The 22,397-nt window shown below is 40.6% G+C and overlaps 1 protein-coding gene across 3 annotated transcripts; it reads right to left on the bottom strand.

Moving 5' to 3' along the window:
- Positions 1-1,811: 1,811 nt before the first annotated feature.
- Positions 1,812-21,530, bottom strand: acsbg2 (acyl-CoA synthetase bubblegum family member 2). Of its 3 annotated transcripts, none has more exons than XM_072389159.1 (15): positions 21,446-21,530; positions 14,702-14,837; positions 13,982-14,089; positions 12,212-12,476; positions 10,620-10,708; positions 8,635-8,755; positions 8,162-8,242; positions 7,923-8,072; positions 7,026-7,202; positions 6,075-6,256; positions 5,655-5,897; positions 5,327-5,544; positions 5,063-5,202; positions 4,389-4,635; positions 1,812-3,309 (listed from the first exon to the last, which is right to left on the bottom strand). In XM_072389159.1, exons 2-15 carry the CDS (start codon positions 14,812-14,814, stop codon positions 3,191-3,193), a joined length of 2,253 nt encoding a protein of 750 aa, XP_072245260.1. In that variant the 5' UTR covers positions 14,815-14,837; positions 21,446-21,530; the 3' UTR covers positions 1,812-3,190. The 3 variants fall into 3 exon arrangements, with proteins under 3 accessions (XP_072245260.1, XP_072245259.1, XP_072245258.1); XM_072389158.1 differs by lacking the exon at positions 21,446-21,530 and adding an exon at positions 18,115-18,305 and having other exon boundaries at positions 12,212-12,480; positions 13,989-14,089; XM_072389157.1 differs by lacking the exon at positions 21,446-21,530 and adding an exon at positions 18,115-18,304.
- Between the last annotated feature and the right edge of the window lie 867 nt (positions 21,531-22,397).

Here is a 22,397-nt window from a genome sequence, read left to right as displayed (position 1 = left end):
TCCATGACACAATGGTTTCTCTTTTATGTGCCGAGCTGCCGGAGGACCCGGAGATCATGGGGGCTGAGTATTGATTTCCAGCTTTATCCCTTTGCACACAGATTCTCTGAATCTTTTAATTATATCATGTTGCAAGTTTTACATCTAGGAACATTATTCTGAGACGTTGTTTTCTTTGCAGATAGCGGAACCTCTGTCCATCTTTACCCCTGAGAGGCTCTGCCTTTCTCTTTTACACTCAGTCATGTTATCTACCTGCTGCCAGTGAACCTAACCAGTTGCAACATGTTCCTCCAGCTGTTTTCCAGTCGTCTGTTGCTCTGTCCCAACGTTTTTCACATGAATATATTTGTATAAACTAGTAAAATTGCTCTGTTGTGTATAAAATATTGAGATTTGCAGATCTATTTTTATTTACAATACAAGTTTTACCAAACGTTCCTAAAAGCAATGTGAATCGATTGGTGAGAAATTAAAATTGGACTAATTCACAATTAAAACGCATGAAATGTGAAGGATAAAGAGTCAAAGAGTTGGAATAGTGTTTTACGACTTAGTGTGTAATGGAGCAGCCCTGATTCACTGCCCTGATTTCAGCCTCGTGCTTGTTTCACATTTGAGCCCATTAATTTGTCAGTGTCAAAACAACAGAAATGAGTTTTTCTAATGAACCAAAACTGAACTTTTGGACCTTAATGACGGGAATATTAATGACAGGCCTTCTGTGTTATACTTTTAATTGTGATGGTTGAAACAATTATTGAACAAACTGATTAGAATGATTAACTGTGTTAGAGATGATGCAAATTGTCATTGTCTCCAGCCTCTCTAATGTGAATATTAACTGGTTTTATTTCTGTTTCTTGTGTTAAAGTACTTTAAGTAAATCGTTTCACATTGATTTAATTTGATTTAATAGAAGCTGTTCAATTACAAAGTGAGTGAAAGTAATCCCGAATTTCCTCCTGAACCCGATGCACTTTGATGTGTTTCGGAGAAACATGAGAATACGTTATTATTGTGGCTTTCTTTGTAATCTGAAAACCACAAGAGATCACCCTAACATCGAAATGTACGGCCAAAGTGGCACGTATCAGATAACAGAGTTTTTTAATATTACCTAGAACACCCCCACACTGTAATTATGCAGCTGCAGCAGACGAACAGCTGCCTCCAACGAGGTTCCTCTACAGATGCTTGACAAAGCAGCCCAATCACAGATGTTAACAAGATTTATTGTAGAGACTGAAATTGTTTGATGAAACAGGATATCTGGAGTTTGAACGATCAAGTTGACCTATTTCTAGACTGTACTGCACTATTGCTCTTCTCCCGGCTGATAATGAGGAACGTGACTATGCTACCTCATTATCAGGGACTTCGTGTATAGTTGTCTGTACACCTGATCAACAGTTAAAGAAGTATGATTTATTAAATAGCGGCTAATAATGAGGCTCATACAGCACCCTTTTTTAAGTTTATTAATTAGTTGGATAAATACATAACCTAAAACTTGAGATAACCATCTTTTTTTCCAAGCTTCGAGTTGCCAAAGAATTGGTTTGGACAGATTCTTCACATCCTCTTAAGAGCCCCCAACAATCTTCAGGTGAGCTGTGAGCTGAGGTTGAAGTCATCCAGTCTTGGATGATGAAGATCGGCCAGTCGCACGCATGCACTCACTAGAATGAATTCCTCCTTGAATATTTAAATCTCCACTTGTTGGCTTCTATTTTGGTCATTTTCTATCATTAGCTGAACATCTCTACTTCAGGCATCTTGACAGCTCACAAGAAGATGTCCACACAGGGTTGTAATAACCTTTTATTCCAGAACTGATCACACACTCATTCACATTTCTGTCAGCACAAACGGGCGCCGCTTCACTTTGTGCCCCGCAGCTTAGCTCCACCTTTCAACCCTGATATAGTCAACAGCTCTTCAGGTTCAGGTTAATCCAGTTTCGGTCTGGGGTCTTGTGAGCTCTCAATGTGTTCGAGGCAAACATGTCAACACAACAGTTCTGACAATAAAAGTAACCACGAAGAAATCACAGCTTATCTTAAGATACCAAACCTCCCCTTTTTTTTTTTTCCATTATAAGTTCATTAAATGGGTTCCACCAGCCCGACTGAACTTGAAGAAACTCACTCACTCAGACCCACTGAATTACCGTCATTTCCTTTATTTAACTGTGTAAATAAGGTGTTCTTATTCAGCATTCACTTCGGCTACTTCAAGTCAATCATAACCACCAAGCTAACCTTAAATTGAAGGCTGCGCCCACCTTTAATACGCTTATATACAATAACTGCATGTACAATGCTGTTTGGAGTGCAATAACCTCTGTTATGAGTTTTCCTTGAAACAAAACGTCAAACACTTCAAATATTCTGCATAAATGTGGGGAACAGGCTGATAAGAACGAGGTGTGTGCAGTTGATATAAACTCACATGGAACTGAACTTATGTACATTTCACTGTGTACATGCGGGAGTGCAAAAACCGACGTGACATTTTTCGTGACTGTCCACAGAATGGCTGAAAATGAAAAATAAAGCTAGATGAGGAAGTGAAAAAAAAATCATATTTACAAAATCCACAAAATTACAGCGTTAAAGAGCGTGACCCAAAGCAACACATATGGCTTCATGTTTCGGATTTTGAGATACCTTTAAGATCAGGGTAAAACCCCTCGACACGTACAAAATAAAGGAATAAAGCAAAGCAAAGACAAAGACATGAGAAACACCAAATGCATGTAAACGCCAGGAAACTGTTCATCTGGACTGTTTCTAGGAATGTTTTTTCATTTGATTCTTTTTGGTAAAACAAACTTTGGCAAACCAAAAATAAATAAAAATGTTAATTATTTCTTAAGAATCTCCTCTCACTGTGTGTTTTCTGTTTTGGATTCGGTCGCTTTAGCTCAAGTTTTCTTACATATAGCTTGTTGCTGATACTTCATCTTATTGTTCCTCTCGGACACAAATAAATAGCTGAATTCAACTTTAAAACATGTTCAAAATTATAAAGCTATTTTACAAATGCTTGCTCTCAGTTCTCATCTGTACAACAATCACAAATGTAAACCAATGAGCACAATGTAAGGCAAAAAAACATTTATACAGGAGTAGGATGACTTCAGGGAACCGCTTGTTTCTGGATTTCCTTGCAGGTGCAGAATCGTCTATTTGGGAGGCAGCGGGTTGTCAAGGGTCGTTGGAGTTGTCACCTCCTTGTAAAAGTTGTCAATCTGCTCCTTGTACATCTTCAGCACCACCGGCCGCTTCAGCTTCATGGTTGGACCTGTGGGACGACAAAGGACTGTGAAACTCACCCAGCGCCTAAAGGCTTTAACAAGTGCTTCCTAAACGCAGTAAGGTTTTTCCTGGAGAAATTAGCATGCAACAATAATGACCTGCCGCTGACACACTTTGTTTGAATTGAGGCTCAGAATGACTACAAAGCTACTCAAACTACATCAAGGAGACTTATAAAGTGGCTTCAAACTGCTATAAAACACTTAACACTGACTAAAAGAGACATAAAATGATTCAAAACTGCCATAAAGAGCCTCAAACCAAGACATACTCTGACTCCTCCAAGACAAGCAAATTAGCTCTAGGAGACAGTTTGTTGAGAGCATACAGTGTGGTTTATAAGTAAAATGGGTCGTGCAGAGTTATTAAGAACTAGGAGGGCAAAATGTCATGTTTTACACATTTGTATTAAATTAAAACCGTATATTTGTGAAAGTGAAAAGTCATCTGCAGCATGTGTTCCAGTGTTTTTAAATACTTTCCTCAGCAGTTAGTGGCATTTATTAACCATGCAAGTGAAACTGCAGCATGTATGAGTGGGTATCAACTCTGTGGTGAAGGACATAGAAATAACTTCTATCTCATGTCGTTTAGCCACAGTTTGGCCAAAGCTCAGTTTGTTTGAACATGAAATAAGGTCCATCTTGGGACTAATAGACCCTTTTTAAACACCAGTCAGCTCTAGTTCAGCTGACCTAAACTGCAAATGGTCAGACAATAAACGACACAGCGGGTGCCTTTCAGCACATCTCAAGCAGCCTTTAAGGTAACTACAGCAGCAACATGAGGAAACCATAAAATAAATTACATTTATTGAAATTGAAATACTTCCTTTCTACACCTATAAAATCCATTAAAATTAAGGAAACATTCAGTATGAGCGGCTTAGTGCTGAGATAAGAACCAAGTGACGAGAGGTCTTAATGCTTTATATTACAAAGCAGAAAGTAAAAAGACAAACTGGCCACCTCAGACTAAGATGGTGCCCTAATCACTATTTTTGTTTTGTCGACGCTACACAAAGAAGTGAAAAGCGCAGAATTAAAAGAGCACATTTGTACTCACCCAGCTCTCCTCCACCAACGGAGAAGTCCCGATCCAGAACGATCCACTTCTGAATGCGCTGGGCGTTGGAAGTTGCCTTCTCGTTGATTTGGTTGATTCCCTCCTGAATGGCGGCGTGTACTTTGCGGTCTCGACCTCCTGCGATCTCAGAAACCCGCGTGGCGTTGCTGCCCAGCTTCCTGCAGAGCTCCACGCCCTCCGGTGTCAGCTCGTCCTCGGGGTCGCCCGTCTCTGGGTTCACTTGGCACTGCAGGGAGAAAAATGAGGAAGATCTGTTTGTTTATTTTTGTTGAACATTAGAAATCTGTTACAAATTTTGGCTTTTAAACGTGGTCCTCCTAAATGCCCACCAGGTGGCAGTGTTTGACATAACAAATTACAGGTCGGTGCGTTTCACTGCTATTCTTTTTGATGTCCCTCATGACTGACACACTGACTCTTTCTGAGATCAGATAGAAATGACGCAGCCTCAAAGTTTACAACTCTGAGAGTGTTTTGAAATGCTTGCCTCAGATACAGTGTCACATCTGCAGTCTGCATCAGATATCCCTCACTCTGCAACTATGAGTTCCATTCTGTGTTATCTCCCAGATTAAAGTTTAACTACACAAGCGGAGTCCTCCCGATCGCTACAGTGAGACAACCATATCTGTTCTAGGGTTTCCGTTTTTTACCTTAATGGAGAGCAGCATGGTTAGAAACTTCCTCTTGTCTCCGATCAGCATGGCGTTGCTAACTAGCGGCAGGGCCTCTTTCACAGCATCCTCAATGGGGACCGGGGGGATGTTCTCACCTCCTGCAGTGATGATGAGCTCTGTGGATAAACGGATTAAACAGCAGAAGAGTTTTAACATTTTCCAAACAAGATATATCCAAGTGAAAAGCAAACCGGTGCTCCAAGGCAGTTCAGGAACAAATTCCCCTGAACGAGTGAATACCTTTAATCCGTCCAGTGATGAAGAGGAACCCATTCTTGTCGTGTTTGCCCAGGTCACCTGAGTGCAGCCAACCCTCTGCATCCAGAGCTTCCTCTGTCTTGTCGGGCATGTTGAGGTAACCCATGAAGACGTGGCGACCCCAGAAGCAGATCTCGCCGATGCCCTCCTCGTCGGGGTTGTGCAGCTTTGTTTTGCACCCGGGGATCTCTTTACCACAACTACGAGACAAAAACATTTATATAAGTTGGCACCAGGCATGTATTTTGTAATTGTTTTTGAGATGGAGAACGCAGGAAAATTCTGTATCTTAACAAACAGAAAAAGGCACCTGGTGAGCTTGAAGGCCTCAGGACGGGAGATGGTGTGAGGACCGGTGCTTTCACTCATGCCGTACAGTTCATACAGAGGAATATCGAGGCTGAGGAAGAACTCCAGGGTGTCTTTGGTGATGGGGGCGGCGCCTGTGTAACACTTGTTGCAGCGGTCCAGGCCCAGGGCCTTGCGCACCTTTTTGAACACAAGCTTTTTGGCTATGCGATAGCTGAATGAAGCTTGGTCAGCTGCTGCGTTTCTGGAGAGAGACGACGTGTTCGTGTGAGGCGACATGTGGAACACGGCTCCAAGAACGAGACCCAAAGTATAGTTTGTTCAAGTCAAATTTGGGTGTATGTCTACATACCCACAAATAACACAATGCATTCTAACAACCCTGACTAAATGTAGCCGTAATCGCACAACATGCACTTACTGGTTCATCTTGGTCAGATTAGTCTGCAGACCCACATCTTTGGCCCAAGCAGCCACTTTCCTGCGCACAGTCGAAGACTTTGCTCCGACTGATTTCATCTTCTCCTGCATCTTCTCCCAGACTCGTGGGACGCCCATGAAGGCTGTGGGACGCACTTCCTTCAAGGTGCTTACCAGCGAACCCTGATGAAACACATTAAAATGCTGTTTATTTTTGTACACAAACTCTCACATGAATTAGATTTTCCAACTTCTTCTACCACAGTGTCCGCTTGACTGTGTAAAAACAAGAGACAAAGACGCCTTTTCTGCTTGTGTAACAGTCACATGTCGCCCTCTGGATGTCCCTTTAACTGTTTCTGGAAGAATTCTGTAAATCCACTGCTTTTAACCACATTATTCACTTCAACTGCATTAATGAACGTGTCTTTGTGTTGAGTTAATGCAATAAGAGAAAACAGCTCAGCATACCAAACATACTTTAACATCACAGATAAAGTGACATATCGTGGACTCATGAAGGGTTTAAGGGTCTGAGATCTTTTTGGTGACAGGCTGATTCAGTACAATCCACTAGACTTTCTCTTTTATAGCCCTCAACCACGGATCACCATCTTTATAACTTAGAACTTAAACTTGCTTAGTATTTTAAATAAAATGGGATATTTGTGTCCTCATTTTTAAAACTTGTATTTGCAGTAATGGTTAAAGGTCATTGTTATCAGCGTTTTTGCTGTTTATTTAATTTCATATCGAGCTGAAACTCCATTTGCGAAAGTGATGTTGAGCAAAGTAAAACTGGATACTTATCTTATCCTCTGCAGTAAATATTGAACAAAAAACTTCCTCCAACAGCTCAGCCACAAATTCTTTGTCTGATTAAGTGGAAACAAGTACAGGCCGCTGGGCATTTATCTCTTGAAAGAATAAAAATACCGCTGATGCGTCTCACCTTCAGGGCATCTGGCTGAGCAAAGTAGGTGGCCCCGCCGACCCTCATGATGACCCAGATGTCGACCATCTGAGCTGCGATGTGGCTCAGCGGCAGGTAGCTGACCACCACCTCCTGAGCCTGGGTGGCGTCTGTGAGATGCACATGTTTGCCGGTGGAGAGGGCAGTCCATGTTATCTGTGCAGAGAGAGATGGGAACGCAGTATTCACTTTGTGTTTTGTTTTGTGCACAGGAGGTTACGCAGGGCTTATGTAAACAGCATTTCATATCTTTATAGATGAACTTTAGTGAGAATAAAGTCCACTGAATAGATTAACTGGCTCAGACTGTTGAGCACCAAGATAACAAGGAGTGGTGGAAACTGTAAAAATGCAAACATACTTATTCTCACACTTCTTTTACTTTCTCAGTTTGTTTGCATTTGTCTCGTCGTATGTTAAAAAGTTAACCCTTTGAAGGAGAAACTGCGAACGAATCGAGACATTTGACTGCTCCTGACAACACGAGTCACATGGCAGATCTTTCAAAAGGCATTTTATCATGTTTACAGCATGTAAAATACAACATTTATCTCTGGAATGTCATAGAGTAAAAGTATAAAACGGAGAAAAATCCCAAAAATACATTTTGCAGTTAAGAGCAGTGCTCAAATCAAATATTTAACAGGATTACGGCATGTTAAATGTCCTGAAGTAGAGCTTTGACCACTGACACTAAAAAACCATTCCAATCCTTTAAGATGTACTTCTGGTTCATACGTTGCGACCTTCCCAACGGCGAAGTAACGCTGTGCACATCTTTCTGCTGCCTCTGCACTGTCCTCCCGTTACAAACCACTTTCTGGTGTCCGGCACCAAACCCTGAGGGTTCAGAGACACGTGGATCTCATAACTTACATTGTCATGGCTCAGCATGACTCCCTTGGGCTGCCCTGTTGTCCCTGAGGTGTAGATGAGCGTGCAGCATTGATTGGGCTTCTGGCTGGAGATGATTGCATCAAGAGGCGCGTCGGGCTCATCTCGGCCGAGCTCCATGAACTCTGCCCACTGTAGCAAGAAGAAAACCACTCAGTTGATGAGGTTTCTTGCACTTAATAAAGCTTTTCATGCTTCTTGTATAAAGTGTGTGTACTTACGGTGTACAGATTTGGTCTCTTCTCTTTCAGTGCGTCTTTGTACTGGATAATGGCTTTCAGGTTAGGCAGTTTGTCTTCAATCTGGGAACAAAAGAAGAAATAATGTTGTGTTTCTAAAAGGTGTTTTTTAAATTTGACCCTTTTTTTTAATACAAAATCCACACATTACGCTAATTCTAAGCAAGCACTAAGTGTTTTTTACCTTAAAGAAAATAAAGTAACACTTAAATAACTTAATATAACACCTCTAAATCTAAAGAAAAATATAAATTCCTGATGTTTTCGTATAAATGTTCACAAGAAACGAGCACATTTTTACTTTTACAAGAAAAGGGAAATAAATCTACTCGTTACCATGTATAAAATATGTTCCATTATTCTAAGTTTGTTGTAATGTTGTTCATATTCATATATACTTTGTTTCCAGCCATTATTTATCATTTTAAAAAGGTGACGGGTCGTCCTCGTCTCACCTGAAGGATTTTCTGCATCTGTCTATGGTTCTCCACCACAATGATATCAGCTTTGCTGTTTTCTGCTACGTACTGGCAGGCTTCAGGAGAGTTGGTGGTGTAGATGCCCACCGCAAACCCACTGAAAGAGATGAGGGAGGGTCAAAGTTAGCAGACTTTGCTCAGTTTTCACTGATACGGTGACTCAGATGAAATTCTCCAGTCGTGTTACTCTGACAGAAATCTAATTCAGAAGATTCAATAAGCCCCAAACACTCTTGTTTCAGGGCGTGTACCAGCTTCGGACGTTATGAGCAGAAGAAATGTGAAAAACTTTGTTTTATTAAGTAATTTGCTTGCTTTTTGTGTCAGCCAATCACAGGAGTTTTTAAAGAAATGTATAACAAAAGACTAACTGAAACAAATTAATTTTAACAGGAACCAAAGAAATACACTTTTAGAGAATCAGCAGGGACGATATGTCCTGACAGATCAAATATATATTCGACTTCTTTATCATTTGTTCTTGTCCTAAGCTCCCAGCTGTGTTCAACAACAAACTGGAACGAAATCATCGACTAATCATAAAACAGAAAAAAATAAATCCCATAAACATAATGACATTTGAACTTGTTATAAAACTATAACACCTTTTAAGATGATACCCTGCTATAATGGCACACATTCATGATGAGCTGATAAAACATCAAATCACTCGCATAAATTCAACATCACTGAAGAGTTGTGGTTCAGGTTTTTCCGGTTCACCTTCAGTTTGAATTGGACAGCAGGAACCACCTCATCAACTAGCAGCGTTTCGCTGGAGTACCTTGGCTCCCCCTCTCCTGCAGAGGTGACTGAGCTGCGTCTTTCTGGGTTTTTTTTTTGGTGTGTGACCCTCCCACACGATTTGCGATGTGGTTCACTGCGACTGGTTTGACAGGTTCACATTCCTTTTGTGATGCGTCAGCAGTGAGCAGACAGAAGGCGTGGGAGTCGGGCTAATCCACATAAGCACCAGTATGGGTGCTGAAGCTCCAAGGGACCAGCATTGTACCTTTGCACACAGGAGAACCACGGTGCTCTGAGCTTCGGTGTGACCAGACTTATTTAAAATTAGATTATGATCTTAAAATTAGACACGCTGTGAAAAAATCCCACAGTCATGCAACAGATGTGCGGTGATGTAAGCAGCTCAGCCGCTGCAGCCGTGGCCGCGACCAATCAATGTGTTAAGGCTTCATTTAGCTCAAGGGTTTTGGTTTCTCAGATGCTTTTTCTTGCTTCTTTGGCTCGTTGAATAACAGTTTGGTGCCTGTATACGTGATCAAAAAAAGAACAGGGAGTTCTCTTACGTAATCCGTGCTCAGTTCATCATCTATTGGAATGCTATAATATACCAACATACCAGCACAACACGACTCAATATAATGTATGTCAACGTTAGTGATTTCTCATAAATCAGTATGTGAACAGCATTTGCTGGTTGAGCTGTTTTTACTGCAGTATGTACAGTAAAGTAATCTGATTCAGAGTTCACACACCTACAGTTCAGAGTCCTTTAGTCACAAAAAATGTAAGAGACTGAGAAGATTAATTGAAGAGGAACTCATTATTGCAAACCTTTCTGGGGCCCAAACTCATCAGAATAGATTTAGAGGGGAAATCAGTCTTTGAAAGAACTGCTTCCAGCTGACGATGGGTTCGGAAGTCTGAATTAGTTCACAGTGTGCTGAAAACAGTACTCGAGTAAATGCTCTCAGTCAATCAATCAATGAAGGTGTCTTCATTCCAAGAAGCTACGTGCCAAACTGGATGACACCCAAGGATGTGCTCCGGCAGACTCATATTTCAAGTCTTCGAGTGCATCACTCAGGTATGAAAGAAATGCAGATGTACACACTGACACACATTCTCTCTCTCACACACACGGTGATAAACACCCCTGAAACAGAGAACACTGAGCTCGTTGTTGACAGTCGCATACTTTTGAAAATCAAACTCACCCTGCCAAAATGGCTCCTATGTCGGAAATAAACCACTCGGCTGAGTTGAAGCCCAGTATCCCGACACCGTGGTAGCGTTGCAACCCAAGCTGCAGGAACACCAGCAAAAATGTTTAGGCATGAAGAAAAAAACTGCACCTTTAAAAAAAATAAATAAATAAATATCTCAAGAATAACAAAAAAGACTCCCAGTAGAACCTGCTGGACAAAGTATGATAAGGAAACACTTTTCCTTGTGGCACTTATCAGTTAAGGACTGATAACTTAAGTTTTGTGTGAGTGCCGATCTAAAAGAAGATCTGGGCTGTTAGTACAGAAGCGTACGAAGCACCGTCGTATTGCAAACCGAACTGATTTAAAACTGCGGTGAGCCTTTAATTACCTTTTTAAGCCTTTAAGAACTGGTGAATAATACACAACTCCTCTGCAGACTGAAGTCTAGTTCAGTTTAACAAAAGAAGTCAAACGTGTGTCTCCGTGCTGACTAACTGTGATGAGTTTTACAACAAACCATACCATGCTGTTTGCTGTACAAGCAGCTGAGGTCTGTCCTGAGCAGCATCACTGTCAGGCTTTCAGCTCTTTTTGAGCTGAGCTGCGTGTTGTCTCAACAGACTTAAATCAAGCCTACAAACGGTGACAAAAGAAATCTTTACACTGGAGAAAATCTGTCGTTTATGCGGAGTGGACGAACAAACAATCAAAGAGTTTCAGATCTTTACACCTTCTCTTTTAACTCGAGCTACTGCCTGGAATACCCATAACGAGCAAGCTATTGTGTCATTTTTTTTCCATGTGGGAACCTGCTTATGTTGAATTGTTCCAGTTCTGCTTTCCAACATCTGGAAAAATACACCCGAGTCATTTTCACTGCTGGACTTCCTTTCCCTATAAGTGAGCCTAATGTCTGAATGAGCGCACTGGTTATTTTTCCATAAAAAGGTCTAGAAATCGTAGTAATTCAGATATAATAACATTTCTAGTTAGTAAAGTACAACTAGAGTCCCCAAAAACCTTCCCGAATGTATTTTGTAATCAAACATGGGTTTTGATTGGCCTTCCAAGAAAGATCTTTCTTTTCTAGACTTCAACATGACATCTACAATTGTTGTTAACGGTCATTTCCAACTACCTGAAGACGCTTTGCCAGCTTCTTATAGTCTTCTCTTGCTTTGCGGATGTCAGTTATTCTAATCTTTAGACTAAAATGCTCACAGGAACCAGTGTTGCTGATTGTTGGGACAGGGTCTGAGGAGTCAGAGTATTTACAAATCTTAGAAATATGCAGCTCCTACCTGATGATAACTGTGAGGAAGCCATAACGCGAACAAGCTAATTAACCTCTGAGAACTTGTTTAAACCTATAAAATTGTAAATCTCTTTGGAAACCCAAAGCATTTGCTTTAATCTTGTATGTACAAGTCCTTTGTCAGAAAAGGGCTTCATATTTCACACAGAATTAAATGTAATCTGCAACCATTCTCATGACTGATTCAGTTTTAGATAGTATTGTTTTACTGGGTTATTTTGTCTGGACAATGTCAGGAAACTGGGCAAAATGGCCATTAAGATTACCTAAATGTGTCATATACCTTTAAGAAGCTCTTGGCAGCGGTGCGGCAAGCCTGGTAGTATTCTTTGTAATTGAGGCTTTTCTGCTGCTCGTCCTCCTTCCAACTCAAAGCTATATAGTCACCGAAGCGCTCCACAGCTGAGGCGAACATCTGGTTAACAGTCAAAGGGGTCTCAGCAGCCACACCAGAGTCACCAATCCTGAGTTTCACCTCTGCGTCGCCCTGTGATGTCCACAGACGTGGCTCTGCTGATGGCAGGGACAGGGAGTCTGGGCGCTGGGCGGTCACTGAAAAAGATGTTTAGAGAAATGATAAAAGGTCTGATAAAACAACCTCAGGGAAGAAATATTTCTCACATTTACTGCTACAATCAGCTGTTTGTCTAAGTTCAGTGTATATGTGGCATTGGAGGGAAACACCCCATTCATCCTCTGGCATTTAAAGCTACAGGAAAGCTTCGGCCGCAAAGAAAACGAGTGAAACTAATTCAAGCCCTCGGCAAGATTTCCGGCCTCAGCCACACAGGATCACAACACCGTCCAATTAAGGAATAGTAAGAAGTTCAACACAAAGCTTTCTTTGAAATACCAAAGCCAATATTACCTGTTTACCTTTTCATAAACTGTGCAGGCTTTAAACTTGTGTTGAGAGACGAACAAAACCTCCGATGCCACATTTCACTGGTATTGTGAGGTTCATAATCGCGTTGTCAGGCTAACTTGGATTACACTGACAGCAATATTAAAATAGATTTAAAAGAAATGATGAGACTAAGTAATAATTTAATACAATGCCAGCTTAGGTTTCTCTACTGATAATAACCTGTTTTATGTTTGGAGATACAGTAGATACAATTAAGTCACTATCGAGACATCCAACAAAACATCAGCCAGTACACAAACCACCAAAATTTGTGGTGCCGCAGTAATTAACCAAAATGAACCACAAGTAAACAGTTTACATGTGCAGCGAGGATTTTTTTTAGATAAAAGGTTTGAATTACAATGTCTTCTATCATTTCAATGGCATATTTCTTAAGTCTTTTTCTGCACTATTCAGTAGTGACTGCAAAATCATATGCAAGTCAGGAGAATAACTTTGGCTACGATAATAAAACCCAGAGGATTTTAATCATTAATAGAGGGGGAAGCTTTTGCCAAGCTAGGGATTTTCAGGAGAGACAGATGGGTTACTGGCCCAGATGCCAGCAGGATGTTTTAGTCATAAAGTCGTGTCATATTGTGGATTTATGACGAAAGGTACAGCTGGTTATCAGTATTCTAAATGATAGGCAGGCAAAAATGTACCAGCATAAAATAAGTACAGAAACATTGAGTAATTATGAGTAAATATATGAGTAATTTAGTCATTTAAAAAAAAAACAGGAAAACAGAGGATTTTGGTGTACGTTTTAGTGCTAAGAAATTAAATTTAAATCACAGTGCAGACACACTTTTTATTATGTTAAAGAGCATTATGGAATATGTGTTTTGCCTCACTGACTGAGATGGGAAAGAATGTCAAAGTTGAGTTTAAGGGAAAGAAAGAGGAAGTAGAATTTGTTCTGCCAAAGAATGTGGAGTCTGCTTCCTCCGGAAAAAACGTTCAGCCATGAATGCTGACATCAGCAACAAAAGAAAGACCTACCTCCAACGTACCTCCAAATTAGAAGACAGCATAATGATATGTTTATACATTGATTATTATCATATAAATCCAGCTGCTCCACCCTCACAATGCTGCACTTCAGGGAGGGGACAGGACAGCGTGAACACGAGGTGACTTCAGCCCTCACCATGTGTGTCTGAGCTCTGTTCAGCTGGGACCTCTGTAGTCTTGGTGCTGATGGTGATCTCCTCTTCCTTCTCCCCTGGGGACTCTTCCTCTGAAGACTCACTACAGAACAGGAAGGGGAAAAACATGTCAGTTCATGAGTGAGTAAATTCCCAAAGTGGCTGCAATCTTTTGCATCCTGGTGGGGAAGCCCAGGGGCTGAAAAGTGACACCGTGCTGAGTCACATGGTGGGAAAATAGTGGCTCTCATCATCATGACAGCACATAATACAATCTTAACTGCAGGTCTTTTAAACAGAACAGCAGTTTCACAGTGATACCGTGCTTACATTAAATGAAAGCTTAATATTTGAACTACTACTGAGGACTGTAGCTCTGCTACTGACACATTTAGCTTTTCTAATTTCCCTATCAGTGTACTCACAGTCAAATCTGAATAAAAGACAGTTGTACAGCACTAAAGGCACAACCTAGTCACTCCTAAACCAAAAATATATTTAAAAAAAAAGAAAAGAACAGGCCACGTCTGATAAAGAACAATGTTTGCCTATCTTTTTCATTTTGTTTCCTTAAAAATGACACAAAATGACCACACAAGCTGTCACCAAATGCTACATTACACAAATAATCTGTATGTGATTCAAGCAGAAGAGAGTTATATTCTGAAGCTGGAAGAGAGAAAGACGTCCAGTATCTGGAGCAGGACTGACGTACTTTGCTGTGTCCACTATGCCGTCATCGAAGGAAGCGGCGCTGTCTCCTGCACCACAGGGTGACTCCAGGAAGCCCCCTGCCTGAGAGGGCTCCGTCACCACGGCTTCAGACATGGAGGTGGGCTCACACGCTGTCACTGTAAGAGAGGAGCGCCACAGCTTGTTTATTTCTTTTATCTAAAAAAATAGACAACAAGGAACCTGTAAAAGACAATGACAGGAATAGTAATAGACAATAATAGTTTAATGGAACATTAGACAAAGATTTTCACAGTATTTAGATCTTTTTAGACTCCTTTTGTCTAATTGCTACTGAGTAAAACACCAACAGCTCTGTGTGACAGCCAGCTGCGTGTTAACATCACAAAACTAACGTCTCAGTGTTGTTGGCACAGGGTCGCGCTGCAGTCAGGGTCGTGTTTACACTGCTGTGTCCAGGCTTTAGAGTGAAATCAGTTCATTAGAAATTCAATTAAACGACATTCAGAAGTAAATACGTTCGTAACGCGTTGGATGAGTTTTGCATGAGTATGAAAAAAGAAAAAGTGATGGGCAGAAACAAAAGAGAAGGAAGTATATGATTGGACTTTTATGGCTTACTTTACGAGATGTCAAACAAATGGCCTCCGTAGTGTTCTGCTGATAAAATACGTATAGGAAAGGTGTGAGCATATGGAGTGTGGCTGACAAGGTTGAAGTCACAGTTGGAGATAACATTGTTTGTCTACAAATAATGATCTATCTTTCATTGTTGTTCTCAGCCAACAAAACAGCTTTTAAAGTGTTTCCATGGCCTCCACCCTCCACAAATATCAGGAAGGCCATGTCGATAAACGGAAACAGCTTGATTTTGCCCTATGATCAGAGATGATCAAAGTGTAAGATGGTACAGAGGTGCTTCAGAAGTGTTGCAGGGACACTCTCTGTCATGACTATTACCTCATCCCAGGAACCACGTCTAACCACCACCCCTCTGTCACTGTCACATCCATGCCCCCGTCTCTCACTCACACCACTGCTGTTGCTGGACTGGGACCCCACCTCTCTCGCAGAGCAGTTTCGCCCTGTTTATTTAACACATACCAGCAGCTTCGTACGCCTGTTGTAGCAACAGCCTATCATGGCTTGTCTGTCAGGAACAATTAGGTTTGAGTAAGTGGAAAGAAACAGGCTCCAGAGAGGTCAGAGGGCGGGGACAAAAATATTTTTCTGCATGCTCAAAGAGTTTGACACACATTTGCCAAACACTACTTCCAGGTGTGATTACAAAAACAGTTTAAATGGAATATTTCACATTGACGCATCCAAAGTCGTGCTAATGCTAACATTCCTTAAATTCTCAGTCTGGGACCCCCACCCCAGTGCCGCTACCACTGTTAGAGAAAGCCCACCTTGGTCATGTGGGGACTTGCTCACCCTGAAGGGGCTCTGGACAACACATTATAGTCTACTTACAAATGCAGTCAGAGATCCTGCAGGGACACAGCTGTGGGTGGATGAGGGCATGACAGGCATGCGGGGAATCATCTGGGTCAGACATTAAAAGACCAGCAGAGCAGTGACAGAGAGAGCAGGAAAAAGTTTCATCTCTCATAAACCCAGAAATTTTAGGTGATATAGCTTTAAAAAAAAAAAATCAGATGTGGTGGGGGGAGGAGGATCATCAAGCTTGTTTCACTTCTCTTCTTTAGTTACCCTTTCTTCTTTTAAACACTGCGTCCATCTCAGATTATGCATTCACGTCACATGAGCCCATCACATCAACATTGCATAGAAAATGCTCGATAAAGACGCCTCTTATCTGGCCCTGGAACAGCAGCAACCTACTTCTTGTCAGTCCCTGAAAAATGTCTTATGACATCAATCCTTAGTTGACAACATGACCACGGTCATTGTTACACAGTCTTACAAAATATAAAATCTGCTGCTTGCTGCGGTTAATCATCACTCTCAGTTCTTTCAAGAGCAGAGGTTTCCTAATATCCCCGATGGGATACTCAGGGGGTTTCCTCCTCAAATTAACAACCAAAAGCAAAACCAAATGATTATTTTCTGCATAGATTCAACTGAAAAGGAACTGCTTTGACTATAAAATGTAATAAAAAGATTAAATAAGATATAAATTTCATGACTAGTTGTCTCAGCTCCATGACACTGATTATCACATCTTCTCCAGAGGCCAAGGTGACATCTTCAGTTGGAGGAGGAGAATGTTTTGAAATAACAAAATGGCAATTAATCAGTGATTTGTTCATCTCATGTTGACACATTAAACGCCTAACTGACTAACTGTTTAGCATCTTTTCTTGAAGCTTTGCTCATCACGGGGTAGAACATCCAGAACAGAAATACTGCAGTCAGGAGAGGATTAAAGTCGAGCATAGCAACAGCTGTTTCATTCAGAAAGGGAAACGCAGCAACAGTTGGGAGGATAACAACACATAAACCTCTTATGCTGCATCGCTGATTAACAGAGGATTCAAGTGTGTCTTCTAACAAACTACCACAACCCCATCTTTAAAGATGTCTGCCCAAACCAAGCGAGGGACTCCCCCAAATACAGAAGAATAACATAATGCCTGTAAACTTCACTTAGAATAATCCCCCCCCTCCCCGTCTAACAGCCTAGAAGCTTTCAGTCTTGTCTCTGAACTTAATGCATTGTCTTCTTTTGTCTGTTTAGATCCACCATGACCCTTGACTGTCTGAAAGCTATCACTGTAGCTGAAAATGCAGCTAAGATATATGCTAAATTTCTATAAATCTGTCCCCTGCATGATATGAATCCACAGCCGGACGCTGTCTCAGAGTGCAGCACACAGTAAAGCAGTTTATGACTGGGCGTAATCCTCAGCACCATCATTGTATGGTTGCCTTGCCTTTCCCAATTTGCAAACATGTTTTAGCCAGTGATGACTTTATAGGGAGAAGATGCTTTAAAAAGGTATAAGCAAAAGCTGCACTGGCATATTCAGAGCGATCTGCTGGTGGGGTTACACCCATTTATCAAGGCAAGAGGTCTGCTCGTGTTGTTTAAAGGTAGAGGCAGCCAAGCCAATTCAATTCAATAACTCTTTACATCCACAGATTTAATACTGGGTATTATGTTATCATGGCTCAAGCCAAATATGAGCTCCACTCAAATATATTAGTGAGATTAGTGTTGGTAGACAGATAACACAAACACGCAAATTAGGGTATAGCATAAAACCTGTGTACGTTATTCATCTTTACCAAGTAAAATGCAATGATGTTATATGAAATATACAAACAAGCTTGTGTTTTTTATCAGGGTTGATTATCAGACAGCTCTTTCCCAAACTTGATACCTTAAAATGAAAGCTGGAATTTGAGGTGAAAGGACTTCCTCACAGTTTCATGTGTTAAAAATTCAAATTGAGCTGCAGTACTCACGTTGCATTGCAGGAAGCTGAGTCGTTTTTCCACTGAATTCTAATGGAATCGTCCTCTTTGCCCGTCTCCTTTATATAAACGTTGCGGCTTCAGTTTGCCGTGAAACACGAATGTACCCTCCAACCACTACTGTGTCTACAACTAAAGCAGGATATCATTCATTTTCAAACAGCAGCCGGCTATGCTGGTCCCTCCCCCTGAAGACCCCACCCAGACAGGCCTGCCAGCTTCCTCCAGTAACTCCCCCTTCTTCTCATCCCAAAGCACCCTGATTGGCTGACACTGCTCACACCACAAGACCCATTTTCCACATAAGGCCATGCAAACCCAAATGAAGAAGGTGGGGGAAGTTGCTGTGAGGAAGCACGCACACACATTTTCTCTTGACAGATGATGCTATGAAACTCATGCCCATCCCCCAGCAGAGAGAGATTCTGCTTTACACGTTGCAGATACGCCAGCGGGGGTTACTATCGGACGCACAGTATGAAAAGGTCTCTAAAGGGCCAGGCTACAAATGCAGCTGTGCTGGCTTAGCTTCACAATTTTACACTGACTCAAATCTTTCTTTTGCACGCTGCAAACAGACCCACATCCTGTGAGCTACACCATCTAAACTATTATACGCTGATCTTTTGTCTCTCACATTCTACCTTAAATTTAAATGATCATAATGCCATTAAATGCTGGAGCTGAATAATTTCAGTACTCATTAAATCTGCAAAAGTTGACAAATGTGGACCAATAGGTTTGGGATGTTCATATGTAATGATTTGAGAGAACTTTGCAAACATTTAAAAAGAGGCTAATCATAATCCTAAAAATAGAGATTCAATAATATGCTCATGTGTTATTCAAAAGTTACTAATCAAAAAAAGCGATTATAGAAAGCGGTTGCTTTATGACACTATATTCAGTTCTACTCCATAACAATCAAAATCAATTTTTACTTTGATTTTTACACTGCTGTAAAAAATTTGACAACTTTGTTACTCCGCAGATTATGATTTTAAATGTAAATCCGACTGCTAAGTGCTGCTAGAGATTAGTGAAAAGACTGCTGTACTCAGGCCGACCTAATTTTAGCCCTCAAACTTAAAAAACATAGCTGTCAGCCCAATTACACATCGTGACAGGCCATTCCTGTACTTCTAGTTTTTGTGAGTCGTGACCTGACAGACAGGGTGAACAAAACAGAGACAGTACCTCTGACGAAGGAACAAATGAAGACATTGTCAGTCAAAAAAATGTCAAGCAGTGGAAAACAAAGAAAACTTCACTTTGATACAATTCATAACCACAAGCCGTAAGGGAATGTAAACGTGGCAGACGATTTCCTCTAAAGTCCCTCCTGTAGCATCTGATAGGTCAAGATGTTTAAGTAGAGGAAGCAGAAAGCACACAATTGTTCTGCTCAAACTCATGAGTTTACAAAAAAAAAATACAGATATTATGATTACACAACATGAAAGTTGAAGTTATACATTTATAATAAGGTAATTTCACTGAAAACACCATGAAATGACCAAAAATGAGTCCACATATGCACCACAGCCATTTTGCATGGATGTTAACCCATGCCATTACCCTCTTTAATGTGGCTGACTTTTAAAGTGAATCTTTAAATGTCTCATGCATGCAAATGCTCACATGACTTCACCAAAGTGTGCCATGACTGCTCTTTGGAAAGACAAGTCTCGGCCAATCGCCACGCGAGACGAAAACCCAAGGCCACCACACCACAACATCACGTGACAAGCATAAGCCGGCTGATTCAGTACGACCCATGCGCAGTGCACTGACATGCTGGAAGATGTGTTTGGTGCTGACCCGACGATGAGGCAACAGCATGAAGACAGAGTGAAGCTGCATTTAGATGCATTCAGATCTGACCATGACATTCTAAATATCTGCGCTCTCTCAAGCCGCCATGAGACTATAAAATACAACAGCCCGTATTACAATTGTATTCTTGTAGGCTAACCTTGTTAAAGTAGGGTAGTGTCTGCAGTCGGGACAAAAGTGTGTGTTTGATCGAGTGACACAAAGGAGATGGGGAGGAGAAGGTGGATAAACAATTACAGCTAACGGCCACTGATGACCCCTCGGCACTGTAACAGCTTAATGTGAACTTCTGGACAGTTTGATTCACTCCTTCTGATCAGTGTGCTCATTGTCATTTAGAAAATAATTAAAAAGATTCCTCAAAGACGCTTTTTTTGTCCAACCAGGTTTCCAGAATCCCCCTTCAGGTCCACCATCTTGTCCAAATATGAGCACTTTAATGGATTAAAAACAGACCAACATGGCAACGGCCATAAAAATGGGCATTATCACACTGGCAACGTCAGTTACCTAATTAGAACGCTGCTTTTGAATTTTTTTAACTTGGACCTGCTTTACCTGCATATACATGACTGCGGCACAGTCAAATTATTGTTAATACTTGCATTTTTTATATTAATTACCTTTTGAGTGACAGATATCATCAGAACTATATATTTACAAAGTAGTAACACATTTGATTCTAATTTGATACTGGGTACGCTAATGAATAATAAAACATACTACACTTATATTTTGTGAGTAAAATATTCAACGGTCTTCACAGAGTTCCCTTGTCTGAGCTGATTTTATAAATGTAAAGATTTCCCAACTATTATTTAATTAACTAATTCTAAATAAAGAATTTTGCATACCTTGTTCATATAAGCGCTATAATCCTAATCGTTAGCATCCGAAAACTGCAGCTCCCAGAAGGCTTCATTAGAGAGCAAAGGCTCATGGGAGATGTAGTTGTTAAACGCTACAAAAAAACGTTTTATCCATAATCTATATGACAGTTTATGGCTTTACCTTGGGTAAAATATCAAGGTGTTTCAATTTAACCAGTCAAAAGCTCGTCCACATTATATTGGGCACAGAAAGTTGAGAAACGTGTTTCACAACTTCACAAAGTCGATTTTAATCATAAAAGTTCAACTAGGGAAAACCTGTTGAATTAGCCTACATGCTAATGAACAGTACAGCAGCCGCTAGCAACAGAAGAGGCGGGCTTTAATTTGCGGAGACTTCAGTAGTATTGGTGCAGGGTGAGTTTTGGTAAACTAAAGACGATTCAAGTAGTAATAAATAGATTCTGTGCCATGAAAATCAGTTAAAAAAATCAACACAAAGTGATAATTTACCGTGCGGATTACCGGGTTCTCCTAAAATGTGTTTACTTAAACGGTTTCATTTTGAAGAAGTAATCAGCCTCACACTTGACAGTGTAATAGACTATATAGACTTAAAAAAACATAGGATGTCAATATGAATGAAAACGAATTACCTTAGCATCACTTACCACTTGTAGAAAGTATTTGAAAGCTTCTGATTCTGGCTGTGAGTGAAGTGAGAGTTGCGCACTGTGCTGATCTGCTGCTCTTAAAACACCTGCTGGAACCAGCTGTCAATTTTACAGCTGCAGATAGCACTCCCACTTCAAATGCATGACATGAACTAAAGCGATCAATACTCGCCTGACAAAACATTCCAACTTGCAAGGATGAATAGTATATTGTGTTTTTTTCCCACTCAAATTAAAAAACAAACAAAGATACTCAATTTCCTTTTGTGTAAGATAAGTAAGAACAACTTCTCAAATTTGAGAAGTTGGAGTAGTTTAATTGTTGGTGTCTTTCTGTTTTGAATAATGCAAACTATCAACAGACCACAAGTAATCTTTTCTTGATTAGCTTATCAACTGAAGAGCTCATTGTTCCAGTGTTATTTTGAAAAACTAAGGGATACTCAGTGTACAGAGATGTACAGGAAAATTCAATGTGTTCAAAAAGTAGTCACCCGTAAATGAATTTATGATTGGTATCATGACTAGATACCATGAATGGACAAACATTTTTCTTTAATGATAAGGTCTTGGCCTTGCTATGTGAAATACACTTAGATAATACATGTCTATAGAACAATGAAAATCTCATTTGAGTTTACTTAAATTGGATTTAATAAAGCATTTGGATGCAACATTGTGTGCTTCCTGGATAAAATAAGATGAAACTTAAATAGTCAGACCGCACTTCAAAGGAAGATTTTGGTCTGACCATGTAAAAGACTATTTAAAGGAGCATTTGTTCTATTTTTGGTTAAAAAGGACCATTTGATAGACTTTTATTTCCCCCTCACAGTTAGGTTGTTTTGGAAATTTGGGCAGTATATCTGCAGCAGTTCTGATACCAAAACCCAAAAGTTCAGTGCATTTAGTGTCACCGGAAGTGCCTGGAATA

Source organism: Leuresthes tenuis, unplaced genomic scaffold (assembly GCF_036924035.1).
Source record: "Leuresthes tenuis unplaced genomic scaffold, fLeuTen1.0.hap1 SCAF_7, whole genome shotgun sequence".
Lineage (NCBI taxonomy): Eukaryota > Metazoa > Chordata > Actinopteri > Atheriniformes > Atherinopsidae > Leuresthes > Leuresthes tenuis.
This window is presented reverse-complemented; position numbering and strand designations above follow the sequence as displayed.

Coding starts and splice junctions, on each gene's coding strand:
- acsbg2 (XM_072389157.1), bottom strand. Junction 5,203..5,326: donor CATCACTGGACGGATTAAAG/GTATTCACTCGT, acceptor GTTTATCCACAG/AGCTCATCATCACTGCAGGA. Junction 3,310..4,388: donor CGTTGGTGGAGGAGAGCTGG/GTGAGTACAAAT, acceptor GTCGTCCCACAG/GTCCAACCATGAAGCTGAAG.